General features: G+C 42.6%; 1 protein-coding gene across 4 annotated transcripts in view; it reads left to right on the top strand.

The window, feature by feature from the left end:
* The window catches only part of ZFYVE1 (zinc finger FYVE-type containing 1), a 48300-nt gene that overhangs the window by 24036 nt on the left and 9956 nt on the right, over positions 1-14308 (top strand). For all 4 annotated transcript variants that reach the window (XR_002831387.1, XM_023761330.1, XM_006097599.3 and 1 more), the window contains exons 4-5: positions 3325-3539; positions 13889-13995. Coding sequence is in view for 3 of the 4 variants with exons in the window: in XM_023761330.1 (XP_023617098.1) it covers positions 3325-3539; positions 13889-13995 (322 nt within the window). In the remaining variant the exon portion in view is untranslated. The remainder of the gene's footprint in view (positions 1-3324; positions 3540-13888; positions 13996-14308) is intronic.

The following is a 14308-nucleotide window of genomic DNA, read 5'->3' as shown; positions in this document are numbered from 1 at the left end:
CCCCCCCGCTTTTTTTTTAGCATATTAACCTAAGTGGGCCACCGGGCCTTTAATATAATATATATATACATATATATTAATACACCCAGGTCGGGGGTGGGGTCCTTTTTATATATATATATGAAATAAAAGGGGCCCCGCCGCGCACACACACACACATACACACACACACACACACACATATAAAATCTGCTTATGGTCAGGATGAGGATCAAGAATTGTTGAATGGCTTTGGCAAAATAGAGGTCCTTGGTGATCTGTATAGGACCTGTTTCCCAGGGATGGTGAGTATGAAAGCCTAGTCAGAGTGGGATTGAGAGTGAATAAGAGGAGAAGAACGAAGGTAGTGAGTATATGCAACTCTTTCAAAGAATTCTATAAAGGCTAGCAGACAAATGATAGCTGCAGGCTAATGTGGGAATTCAAGGAATTTTCCCTTTTGAAAATATAAGATGAAAGGTATTGCAGATATTTGTGTACTGACGAGAGTAGTTCACTGGAAAGTAGATTAAGAGACAGCAGGGACATTGGACTAATGCATAGTGGAAGAGTTGGCCTTAGGAGCATGGACAGTTCATCTGTAACAGTGGGAGAGAAGATTGAGTATATGGACACAGTTGCAAGTAAGAGGTGTGTGTGTGTGTGTGTGTGTGTGTGTGTGTGTGTGTGTTGTCTTATGGTTTCTGTTTTCTTAGATAAATAGGAAGCAAGATCATGACCTGAGAAGGAGGTTGAGGGAGCAGGTGCAACAACAGTAATTGGATGCAGGTGGGAACATTAGTATTGTCCCTGAAAGCAGTTCCACCACTTACCTGTTCATTCAGTTAACTAAGTGCACAATGTGCTGAGCACTGGGGCACCTAGCTGAAAAGGAGCACAGTTCCCACCCTCAAATAAATCACAGTCTAGTTGGAGGAACCACAGGTGTTCTGTTCCGTAGGTGATGTAGGTTCTGGCGCTGTGGGAGTGTGGAAGAGGGACACGCTACACCTTCTAATGGGATCTAGGAAAGAGGAGGTGACATTTGAACTCTAGAGACTTGGCTAGGTAGCAGAGGGGAAGAGGGATGCTCTAGGAAGGGCAAATCCCTAGTGGTTTGAAGGAGGAAGTTGGGTCCAGGGAACTGTGGTGGTTCTACTACAGCTTCCCGACTTCCATTGTAGCCCCCTTCAGTGCATTGCCACACAGCCTCCAGAGAGATCTTTTTAAAAGCTTAGTTTATAAATTAGATCATGTCATACTCCTGCTTACAGCCTGTCAGTGGCTTTGTACTACATCAAAATAAAATCCAAACTCCTAATTATGGTGTCCTCACTCTAACTCCTAGCTGCGTCTCTGAACTTCTCTAATTATCCTCCTTCATTCCCTTCCCTCACCCATTAAATGCCCTCCCCTCTTCATGCGTTTGTGTACGTGCACACACACGACATATGTGTATACTCCCTCCACTAGTCCTGTCAGCCTTTTCTCTGCTGACACCTTTGCATATGCTGCTCTTCCCCCCGCTAGTCATGGGTTTTTCAGAGTCAACTCTCATCTCCTCAGAGCCTTTCCTGACTGTCCCGGAAAGTTGTTCCTGCATCCTGGTGGTTGTACTCTCCTTGCATCCCCCTGTTCATTTGCTTCAGGGTACCGTTCGCTGTCTGAAATCATGCTGTATATTTGCTTACTCGTTTTGGATCTTTTCCCATTCGAATGGAAACTCCACGAAGGCAGGGACCTTGCCTGTCTTACTATATCTAAACTGGCCTAGTGCTTGATACATGGTAGGCTCTCCTCTAATGTTCACCCAGTGAATAAACGAAGAGGCTCAGTGTGTCTGAAGCATAGATTATATGGGAAAGAATGGTGGAGATATTCTTGGGAATCATCATGGATGGCTGTGACTCAGTTCTTAAGTTTGACAGGATTTTAACACTTGGAGTGCGGGTGAATTTCCCGCCAAAATATAAGATGGCTCTGTCTTTTGGTTTTGTTCCATCCACCAAAAGGGTGGATTACAAACGAATATTTGGTAATACGCAGTTACAATCGGCCCGAGTTTACACGTTTCCCGCACTCCACCGCAAATCTATATGAACCGAGTTAAAGACGGCTCCCGCGGAGTACGCGCAATTCACGCGAGCCGACTTAACTCGTTTCCCGCACTCCAAGTGTAGCAGGGAGTTACATGGTCCTATGTTTTCAAAAGATCCTCCAGCAGCCTGCTGCAGGATGAACTGGAGAGGCATGCCTCGAAGAGGCAGGGAGACCAGCCAGGAGGTTTTCACAGTTCTAGGTGGGAAGTGATGGGGGGTGAGCCAGGGCAGTGGCAGTAGGAGGGAAGTGGACAGACTGGGGCCATATTAAGAAGTTAGAATATGGAGGACTTTGGTTTGGTGGGAAGACAAGAAATCTAAGTGTTCCAGAATGGAAGAAGAAACTCATAGCAATTGATGGTCAGGTAAGGAGAGGAGGTTGGAAATGCTAAATTTCGAATGCCTCCTGGAATCAGCATTTTTGTGGTACTTTGGATCTGTATGGCCCAGGATGATGCTCTAACCAACTGAGCCACACCGGCCAGGGCATAATGAGCAGATTTTTTTAAAAAAGAGTTTCTTGAAGAATGTACAGAGAAAAAAGTTCACGTCATATCAAAAGTGTATAACTTGATGAAATTTCACTACCTGAACATACCTGTGAAATCAGTTCGAGATCATGACACACCAGCACCCTGTTCATAGAAGTCCTGCTCAGTCCTTCTAGACAAGGGTAAGATGAATTCTAACAGCATGGATTGGTTCTGCCTGCTTAAGTATTTTGTATATATATGGAGTCAGACTTTTGTAATGAAAGACAGGTGACTTTTTAGTTTGTTTTTTTTTTAAAGAAAAGTCACTATTGCCCTGGCTGGGTGGCTCAGTTGGTTAGAGCACTGTCCCGTACACTAAAAGGTTTTGGGTTCGATCCCGGATTGGGGCGTACGGAAGGCACCTGATCAGTGTTTCTCATTCTCTCTCCCCCTTCCTCTCTCTCTCAAGTCAGTAAAAACAGCTCAGATGGCGTGGCTCAGTGGTTGAGCGTGGACCTATGAACCAAGAGATCACAGTTCGATTCCCAGTCAGAGCACATGCCCGGGTTGCAGGCTTGGTCCCCAGTGTGGGGCGTGCAGGAAGCAGCCGATTAATGATTCTCTCTCTCACTGATGTCTCCATCTCTCTCCCTCTCCCTTCCTCTCTGAAATCAATAAAAAATAAAATCAATAAAAACATATCATCAGGTGAGGAGTGTAAACAAACAAATAAATGAAAGGTCACTGTTCATTACCTATTTTTGCTTGTCCAGATCACCCATCAGAGGTGCCGGAGAAGCTCATCCAGGACCGTTTCCGGAAGCTGGGCCGCTTCCCTGAAGCCTTCAGTTCCATTCACTACAAGGGAACCAGGACTTACAACCCTCCCACGGACTTCTCTGGGCTTCGGAGAGCTTTGGAGCAGCAACTAGAGAACAACACCACCCGTTCTCCCCGACACCCAGGAGTCATCTTCAAAGCCTTGAAGGTCAGTTGGCTCCCGCCTCGCCTCGAGTGCTTCTCACTGGAGTGCCAGTGGGTGGTGAGAACACTCAGTTCTCCAGCTTTTGTTGATACTGGTGATTGGAAACCTGGGCTGAAAGAGAGGTTATAGGAAAAGGAAGCGCATGAGTGGAGTTTACACCTCTCAAATGACATCATCTTGAGCTCGAGTGCAGAGGAATCTTAGGGGATAGTTAAAAAGTGATAGGTCCTGCCCTAGCTGGTCTGGCTCAATGGATAGAGCATTGGCTTGCAGACTAAAGGGTCCCGGGTTCGATTCTGGTCAAGGACAAGTGCCTGGGTTGTGGGCTCGATTCCCCAGTAAGGGGCGTGCAGAAGGCAGCTAATCAATGATTCTCATCATTGATGTTTCTAACTCTCTGTCCCACTCCCTTCCTCTCTGAAATCAATAACAATATATTTTTTTTAAAAAGGTGATAGGTTCTTATATCAGAGAAAAACTAGGCTTTTAGGGAATAGGAAAAAGCATTAATTTACGGGTGGTATGGCCCAGCTCTGGTAAGCCGACTCACGTTGAGGCTCAGATATGTGGACAGCCCTTTGGTTTTTCTTTATATAGACTCATCTGTTTCTGTTTTTAACCTAAATTAATTTATTAAAGTAAGCAACATTTTGTAATCATTATAAATGGAAAACTAGTATCACAGGTAGAAATTTGGCCAAGAAAAAAACAAAAACATATATGGATAACAATAATTGCTGTTTATGAGGTACCAAAGTTCACAGGATTTGTTCATTTAATCCAGGGGTGGAGAATATCTGGCCTGCATACTGTATAAGTTTACTCTTTTATTATTATAATCATAACTTGCATGTGTTTTTCTATACCAACAACTGTAAGCCTACTTTTGCTTACTCTGGTATATATAAACATTGAACATCTCTCATTTTTCTATCATCTCATATAATTGCATATATAATCTAATTTTAAGTATTTTTGCTTATTTGGTGTCTTTTCTATTGCTTATTTTTAGTATTTCAAGGGTTTTATTTCAACACAGTATTTTATCTTCACTATGCACTTCTTTTATTTTTTTAAATATATTTTTATTGATTTCAGAGAGAAAGGATAGGGAAAGAGAGAGAAAGAAACATCAATGATGAGAGAGAATCATCGATCGGCTGTCTCCTGCATGCACCCCACTGGGGATCAGGCCTACAACCCGGGCATGTCCCCCGGACCAGAATCGAACCTGGGACCCTTCAGTCCTCAGGCTGATGCCCTATCCACTGAGCCAAACCAGCTAGGGCTGTACTTCTTTATTTTACCATTATTTATAATGAATTCATGAAATCCATCTGGGTGAAAAACTGCTTGCTTTTTGTGGTTTGCTTTGTGTACACCTCTGGGTTACTATGGCTTGAGGCTTAGGACAGAAGTGCTGGAAAGGAGCAGGGCCTTTGGGGCAGCGCTGGGGCTGCAGGGCCTGCAGAGAGAACAGGGGAATGTTAACAGGAAGATTGGAGCTGGGATATGAGGATGCCCTGAGGGTGAGGGGACAGAGACTGGGACTGGGAGGGGAAGGGAGGAGGGGGTAGAAGTGAGTTTGGCACAAAGCTAGGCAGGCTCTGGTTTACACAGGGAACAACTTGGGGCCTAGGCTGATTTGCTTAACCCACTGAGTTTAAAAGGTCTGCAGTAGGGCACAATGTCAACAGTTAGTGAATCTGGGTAAACTGTGTATAGGAGTTCCTTGTATTATTCTTGCAATTTTTCTACAAGCTTGAAATTATATATCAAAATGAAAAGTTACCCTCCAAAAAAGGTTTGTGGTTTTGGCAGAGTTTTCTACAGGCTGGATGTTTGTGTCCTCCCAAAATTCCTATGTTGAAATCCTAACGCCCAGTGTGTAGTGTTTGGAGGGACTTTGGGAGGTGATTGGGCCATGAGGATGGAGCCCTCATGAAGGAGGGTGATGCCCTTATAAACGAAGCCCCAGAGAGTTCCCTGGTCCCTCCCCCCAAGAGAGGACACAGTGAGAAGACACCATTTATGAACCAGAAAGCAGGTTCTCAGCAGAACCTGACTATGCAGGTGCCCAGACCTTGGACTTCCAGCTTCCAGAACTCTTAGAAATAAATTTCTGTTAAGTCTGTGGTATCTATAATAATAAAAGCGTAATATGCTAATTAAACTGGACGTCCTTACGGACGAAGATGGAGCCGTGAGGGAAGCCCAGGTCCTGGGTGTCAGCAGCCGGAGGGAAGCCTGGGTCCTGGGTGCCAGAGGGAAGCTGTGCCGGCACCTGGGGGAAGGCAGGCCTACTCTTGCACAAATTTCGTGCATCGGGCCTCTAGTTTTGTATAGCAGCTCAAATGGACAAACAGTGGTTAAAAGCTTGGGCTCTGGAGTCAGACTTGTGTCAGATCCCAGTTCTGCCACTTACCAGCTGCTTCGTCTTGGCAAATGAATTCAGTTGTTTGTTCATTAAACAAATAAATGGGTGCATTTTGTGCCAGGTAGAATCTGAGGTGCTGGAAATAGAGTGGAACCCAAGATAGACAACACTTGTAGCACTTTCTTCAAACATTTTTCCTCATCAGAACAATCTTAATAATAAAAGCATAATATGCTAATTAGACCGGATAGCCGAACGACCTTCCAGACGACCTTCGGACGAAGCTGGGGCTGCAAGGGCTGAGCCCCTTGAACGAATTTCATGCATCGGGCCTCTAGTAGGGGTAATGATAGAATGTTCCTAGTGAAGTTGAGGTGGGGAATTAAATGAGAACAACATGTTAAGAAGCAACATACTAGTTCAATAAGTATTAACTGTTGTGAATAATATTAAGAAAGAAACTATGAAAAATGATTATATTTGAATAATTCATAATATACATACTTCTAATTAGAATTTGAAATTAAAGTGTACTTAGATGTATAGGCTAGTGGCCATGTAAGGGCTCAAAGGTAGTCAGAGTGGAAGATCACACCCAAGTATTGCAAACATTCTCCAAAGAGGCTGAATCCATACTTTGTTATGGGCTGTAAATCCGATCAATATGAGTTTTGACTGCAAGGCCAATAGCTGGGTTAATGTTTAAATAAGACCATCATCAGGGACACCGAGTGCTTAAGCAGTAATTAGTGATTTTACCCTTAAGAGTCTTGGGTGGCCTACTCCAGGCCATTTGTTGGGCACTTTTAAGAAAAATAGTTACACTGTATTCTTAGGAGGTGATACGAATCTCGAAGCTTTCTGAGATTAAAATGAGCATCGTCAGCTGAGTTCTGATGATTTTTGATAATGGTGTCCTCAGAGTTTCACCTGGACCCTACCCTACGTTTTCTGTTCTCGAGGTAGGTAGTCCCTCCTTAACACTAACACACTATGCTGTACTGAGATGTGGGACCCACTGCTCTTGTCCATGACAAGGCATTTTTTGTTTAAGCATATGTTTTGGGCTCTCCCCAGGAAATTGTAGGATTCTTCTAAAAATTATTTATTTATTTATTTTAGAAAGGAAGAAAGAGAGTGAGAAATCAATTTATTGTTCCACTTATTTATGCATTTATTGGTTGATTTCTGTATGTGTCCTGATTTTTGTATGTGATTGAACCTGAAAATTTGGTGTATTAGGATGACGCTCCAACCAACTGACCTACCTGGCCAGTGCCAATTGTGGGGTTCTTGCAATTTACTCAGATCTTTGAAAAAAATGTTTTTGTCTTTTTTTGGGGTTGTCTGGTTTTAATCCACTTTATATTAGAAGTTGTCAATTCTCTACCACTTTAATAGGAAGCTACCTGTGAGGACTATATTTGGCAAATTGACCCACTAGAATTTTATTGCTGTTAAAATACATTCTAACTGAAGCCTTCATAGTTCGTAGCAGTGTATAATATAATGGCTGTCTATTCTTCTCCACCTTTTTAAAATTTTGTTTTATGTTGTATTTATTTTTACAAATAGCATTGAGTCCTTTTTGGAACAAAAGAGTGGGGATGGGTATAAACCAGTGATTTTTAAACCAGTGTGCTGCAAGAATTTTTAGAACATGCAATATCTGACTATTTAGTCAAGGGCACTGACCTCTTTTCTCTTAGATTGTCAAATAAAACAAATGACGTTCAGCTGGTGTGGCTCAGTGATTGAGCGTTGACCTATGAACCAGGAGGTCACGGTTCAAATCCTGGTCAGGGCACTGCCCAGGTTGTGGGCTTGATCTCTGTTAAGGCGTGTGCAGGAGGCAGCCAATCAATGATTCTCTCTCATCATTGATGTTTCTCTCTCCCTTCCTCTCTGAAATCAATTTTAAAAAATGACAACAGCCAACACAACAATAGCCATCTGCTGTAAATGAATGAAAATTATACCATTTTTTTTGTCAGATTGGCAGAAAATATATTTTTTGGTGTGCTGCAGAATTTTAGTAATTAGTTTATGTGTGCCATGAGATAAAAAAGGTTGAAAATCACTGGCATAAACAGATAAATTATCATTGCCAAAATAACTTGTCTGTCTTCCTGTTTCATTTTTTTCCTTCTCTCTCCCTGGCATTCTTTACCTTGTCTAGTTCCTCCCTAACTCACTGAGTGAACACTGAGAAAGCTAGGGATAGATTTATATGATTATTTTTCTATATGATTTTTAAAGTTTTAGATAAAACATACAGGAATATTATTAGGAAAAAATATAAACCTTTTAGGAAAATGGAGAGACAAAACATATAAAAGGCAATAAAAACTGTGATGCACCAATAAACTTCAACTCTCTAGTACAGCAGTTGCCAACCGGTGGTCTGTGGACCACTGGTGGTTCGTGAGATTTGAAAGGTTGGCGAATGCTGGTTTAAGGAAACCTTTGGAGCAGCAGTCGCCAACTGGTGGTCCGTGGAACACTGAGAAGTCTGGCAATAAAATGTCTATATGAAGCAGTAAACTCTTATCAACTGCTAGTTGAGTTAAAATTCTTAGAAGGGCAAACACTGAGAAGTCTGGCAATAAAATGTCTATATGAAGCAGTCAACTCTTATCAACTGCTAGTTGAGTTAAAATTCTTAGAACTACTTTGAAAAGTAATTTATAAATATCTAGTAAAGATAAAATATGCATAATATATGTTCTAGCCATATTTCTAGGAATTTGCCTTAAAGAAACTTCCACAGGAACACAAGGAGACTATATGAGGATGTTAATAGCACTTTGTAATAGCAACAAAATGCAAACTAAGTGTGCAAAAAATGGATAAATTGTGGTATTTTATAAAAAAGAGAATTGGGTCATGCCCTAGCCAGCTTGGCTCAGTGGATAGAGTATCAGCCTGCGGACTGAAGGGTCCTGGGTTTGATTCCAGTCAAGGGCACATGCCTGGGTTGCAGGCTCCCAGCCCTAGTTGGGGGCGTGTGGGAGGCAACCAGTCGATGTGTCTCTCTCATCATTGATGTTTCTATCTCTCTCTCTCTCTCTCTCTCTCTCTCTCCCTCCCTCTCCCTTTCACTCTATCTAAAAATCAAGGGGAAAAATATCCTTGGTGAGGATTAAAAAAAAAAGAAAAGCAATGGAGACACAGAGAGGTGAATTAATTTGCTTGAGATGACTTATCTAGTAAAAGTGGTGGAGAAGAATTTGAGTCAGGTAGTCTGGTTCCAAGTCTATGCTTTTAACTCTGCTCTATTCCTTCTCAATAGTTATTCCACTTCTAGGAAGGTCAGAGCATGGGGCCATCTTTTAAGGTTCCTGATACATATTGCTAGTTGCCTCTAGAAAGGACATTCCCATAAGTTGTATTTGTGTATTTGGTTATTTTCATTGAAAAATAATTTTTTTAAATTATGAAAGCAATGTGTGCTCATGATAAAACAATTCAAATAATACAGAAATGTGTATGATATGAATTGAGTCCCTTTTTCTGCTCTCCCCCTCACTCTATGATAACCATTGTTAATATTTTCTTGTATATGCTTCTAGAAATTTCCAGTGATACACATGTGCATACATAAGTATGTGTATATAATATATTTTTCTCCCTAAATAAATGGGATCATAGAGAAGTTAAATTCTTTTAACTTCCCTATAATCTCTTATTCTGCAGGTAACCATTGTTAGTAGTTTCTTGTATATTCTTCTAGAAATTTTCAATTCTATATAAGTGCATGTACACACACACACACACACACACCCCTACTCCAATTTTTATTTCTTCAAAAATGGGATCATACATTCATATTATTTCAGAACTTGTTTTTTTCCACTTAATTATGCATCTTGGTTATCTTTCTATATTAGTATATAATACATGCATCATTCTTTTTAATGCCACTTGGTATACTTTTAAAAAGTTATTACCTGCATCTGAGTTACGTGGTTCCACCTGATTGATGTAGCACTGTTGGAGCCAGAGGGAGCCCAAATGCTGCTTTTCATGGTCATTATCGAACAGGAATGTGTTTAATGAGGAAGATTGAAGAGTTTGGAGGGAGAGAGAGAGACAGTCACTTCCTGTTTTAGTGGCTTGCCCTTGGGCTTCCTGATTAATCCCGCTGACCTGCCACATTGTGGTCCAGGCCCGGTGCCTCTTTTGCAGCTGGGTTATTTCCCACCTCCTGACCACTCACTCCTTTGTGCAGGTTCTATAGTAGCAACAGGCCAGATACCTACAAGCAGAGCATACCTGAGTAAGCAGGTGAATCTTTTTAAAGAAAAGAGATGCTCAGATCCCTATTGAGTAAGGGAATTTAATATTGAATTAACTATGTTGTCTGTATTACAGTTCTTAATAATTGAATCATTTTAAAGTTGAATTTGTATAGGTTTTATTTAATACTTCTTTTAGCCTCCAATATTTAAATGTAGAAACTCTGACTTTTATCACATCAGGATGCATTTAAGTATTTAGAAAGTTATTATATTCTATTGGGGGTGGCATCATTGATTGCATAAGAGTCCATTTTGAATCAGAACATTCACTGCCAGCCCTTGATGACTGGGGCTAACTTTCAGGTTCAGTAGAAAGAGCCACACTGTTGCCAGGACAACTAAAGTTCAAGATCACCTGGTCTCCAGGCAACCTTTTCCAGACTTACCTCAAATGCTTTCCCAAGCTTTTTCAGGGGAGTTCCTTCCCTGCCTTTCTCTCACAGCTTTGGGACCTCAGAAGGAGGAGAGCCCAAGATCCCTGGAATGATGTGAGGTTTGGAATTTTTGAAAGACAAAGTATATGGATTAGGTGGTAGTATCTTTACTGGAAAGTAACAATCAGGAAGGAGGACAGCTTCTCCTTACCCTTGTATCCAAAACACACTAACCTCAGATTTTTAAAAAGCAGTTACTGAATATTCCCATACTCTTGACTCATGTGAAGTCCTCCTGAAGCTTGTCATGGTCTGAGTCATCATTCCAGTGACTTGTGAGGGAAGTACCATGCTTTTCGTGTGTCCCAGCATTTCAGAGGATGGGTGACCAGCATATGAAGTGCTGTGGCTGGTTAGACGAGGATTCTCTTTCTGATGTCATAAGAGGGTACTGTTGCCTTGGCCAACATAAACTCACAGTTGATTTGTTTAGGGCAGGCAGTGATGGAGGTTCTATGGGCACATGTACCATGGGAGTCAGGCTGCAGATCGTTTCGTGCGCAACTTTGAGATATGTGGACGTGCCCCGACTTTTCCTTCTAGTATCCCCATTTTATAGATGAGAAAATAGGCGCAGAGAGTGCAAAGCTGCCACTGCAACCTGAAGTGACTTGGGGGGAGGGTGTCTCATGTTTAATTTCTGCAAATTTTCCATTTAGTTTCATACTATGTCCATGCTTGTTTTTTATGTAATAACTAGAAGCCCAGCACACGAAATTTGTGCATGGATACAATCCCTAGGCCTGGCCTGCGATCAGGGCCATCTTCCCTGGCAGCCGGCCCCACCTCCCACTGCCACCCACACCCGGTTCCCTGTTCCCCATCAGGCGATCGGAGCCTGCCCGCCTGGGGAAGGGACCAAGAGGTTGACCAGCAGGCCCCAATTGGGCAATTGGGGCCTGCGGGTTGGGGGCAGCTCCTGCGTTGAGTGTCTGCCCCCTGGTGGTCAGTGCGTGTCATAGCAACCGGTCGTTCCACAGGAGGTTGATTTGCATATTACCCTTTTATTATATAGGATAGTTTGCTCCCCAGATCTTTCCGTAAATTGATGCATTAGGAAGATAACACTACATATCCCACCAGCTAGCCCCAGAGGGTCATGCATACACCTTTAAGAAATACAGCCTACAAGGTTATCAGTAATTTGTCCAATCAGGGAGTAGTTAACCTAAAATTAGAGAGGGCCTGTGGGTCTGGGATAAAGCCTGGCACAGAGGCAGAGCCAAGGTAAGGAGGGGGAGAACAAAAGTTGGTATGTGCATGGGGGAGTTGGTGCTGGTACTTTATTCCTAGGTCCTAGCAGAGCAATCAAACCATGACCTCTTGGTTAGGACCTTCGCTAGGAGTTAGAGGATATAAAGGTTGGAAACTTCTTTCACAATGTTTAGGAGACGAAATACAACAGATCCATAGCTTTGCATCATTGCCTAATTACTCAATACTGATTTGGTTGTTGAATACAAAAGGGCTTCAGAGAAGGCAGAGTGTAGTGTGTTTAAAGTGATTGAGAAGGTATTATAAAAAAGGTGAGTCCAAAAAAACCCCCTGAAGGACCAGCCAGGGTGGCTCGGTGGTTGGGTGTTGACCTGTGAACTGGGAGGTCATGGTTTGATTCCTGGTAGGGGCATATGCCCTGCCTGGGTTTCGGTCTCGATACTCGGTTGGGGGCATGCGGGAGGTGGCTGATCAGTGACACTGTCTCATCATTGATGTTTCTGTCTCTCCCTCTCCTTTCCTCTCTGAAATCAATAAAACAATATATATTTTTAAAAATCGCCAAAGGATGGATCACATTAAGAAGTAGGAGAGAGGAGAGCAGTTTGGGCTAGAGAGTGATTCTTGCCTTGTTTCTCATTTATTCTCATTAATATTCATATGTATATTCATTTATCTTTTCTCTCAAAATCTTAGTGTTTCCCTAAGTTAGTTTTTACAAAATTACCCCCAAGGCAACAGGATTTACATGTATTATTATTTGTCAGATCTCTTTTGGGGTCTAAATCAAGGATTGCCACTGGGTTGGCCATTGCTGGCAATTGATGGCGTATAGGCCCTGCGTTATCCTTGCAGAAGCTGAATTTGAATGCCCTTAGGTCAGTGGTTCTCAACCTTGGCTGCACATTAGAATCACCTGGGAATCTTTTTAAAATCCTGATTTCCAGAGGATGAGGCCCAGAAATCAGGATTTTAAAAAGATTCCCAGGTGATTCTATTGTGCAGCCAAGGTTGAGAACCACTGGTTTAGAACCTAATCTGCCCTTTTTCCAAATCTCATCTTAAAATTTCTTTTGGCTTTTACCAAAGGAAGTAACATCTTGTCCTGTTGCTTTAGGCTACTTTTCCTTCTCTTCCCGTGAATAATGATTGTCTGCCTCGGAATGGGAGACGGAAAGACAGAAGCTTGGAACAGTGTGCACTTAATGATTTTTGAAGCCTGGAAAGCCCATTCCTATTTAATTTACATTACTTTTTCCACTGAATGTGACTAAGGGCCTGGAAGGAGGGGAAATCAGCTTGAAGAGTACTTTCAATATAAAGTAATGCGTGAAAACAGGATTAGAAATTGAAGCGCCTCTCAACATAAAAATTTCAGTTTGCCTCTGCAAATACCTTCTTTCTTTTTGGCATTTTTTTTGGCCCTTTGCTGTCTTTTGGGTTACTGTAGTTGATAAAAGGCTGCCAAACACTACAATAATTCTTGTTTTTTTGGCCGATGACATACGTTTCTGCATTGAGATAGTTCTGTGGCCTAGTAAACTCTAAATGCGTGCCTGTGGTTAGAAATGGATAGAAGCCCACGAAACTCTTGCTTACTGCTCAGCTGTGTCTCTGACTTAAAGACGAACCCCCTTCTCAAGTCTTGGTTTCTCGGTCCCAGCTTTATAAGGATGAAGTGGGCATTAGTCAGTATCTATGGAGGTTCTGAATGAATGACTGTGTGAGGTGTTTATAATAACCTCCAAGGTAATTAGTAGAGAACAGTAACTTTGTTCACTTCTGACCTCTCGGGAAATGGGCTGGTTCTTTCCAGGCAAGTTGGGCCTAGGAGGTTGAAGGTAAGTTCCCTCTTCCTGCAGTGGAGCCTGTAAGAAATAAGGGGTGTCTGTGTGTGTGTGTGTGTGTGTGTGTGTGTGTGTGTGTGTGTGAGAGTGTGAGTGTAATCTTAGAAAGGAAAGTCGCGGAAGAGCCAAAGCACAGGGCTCTCTGCTGGGCCTTCATGTCACCTTCCCTCCTTGCTAGGCATTGAGCGACCGCTTCAGCGGTGAGATCCCCGATGACCAGATGGCGCACAGCTCCTTTTTCCCAGACGAGTACTTCACCTGCTCCTCCTTGTGCCTCAGCTGCGGGTAAGTGAGGCCAGCTGTCTCCCCATCTTGGGAAAAGAGACTCAGAATGGTGCTTCTCAGTCATCAGTGGGCATGCAAGTCACCTGGCGTCTGGTTAAATGAAACATTCTGGTTGAAGGATGGGGTGGGGCCCGGGATGGTGATTTCCAAGTTCCCAGGTGATCCTGGTGGTCGGGGGACCACACTTTGAGGTTGCAGGGGATTCCGGGACACATGGTTATGAAGAATCTCAGCCTGGTTTAGAAGTGAAATTGACTGGCTTCCGGTTTGGGCAGTTTTTACTATAGAAAACTTTAGGTTGCCTGTTTCCCCA

This window comes from Myotis lucifugus, unplaced genomic scaffold, assembly GCF_000147115.1.
Source record: "Myotis lucifugus unplaced genomic scaffold, Myoluc2.0 scaffold_207, whole genome shotgun sequence".
NCBI lineage: Eukaryota > Metazoa > Chordata > Mammalia > Chiroptera > Vespertilionidae > Myotis > Myotis lucifugus.
This window is presented reverse-complemented; position numbering and strand designations above follow the sequence as displayed.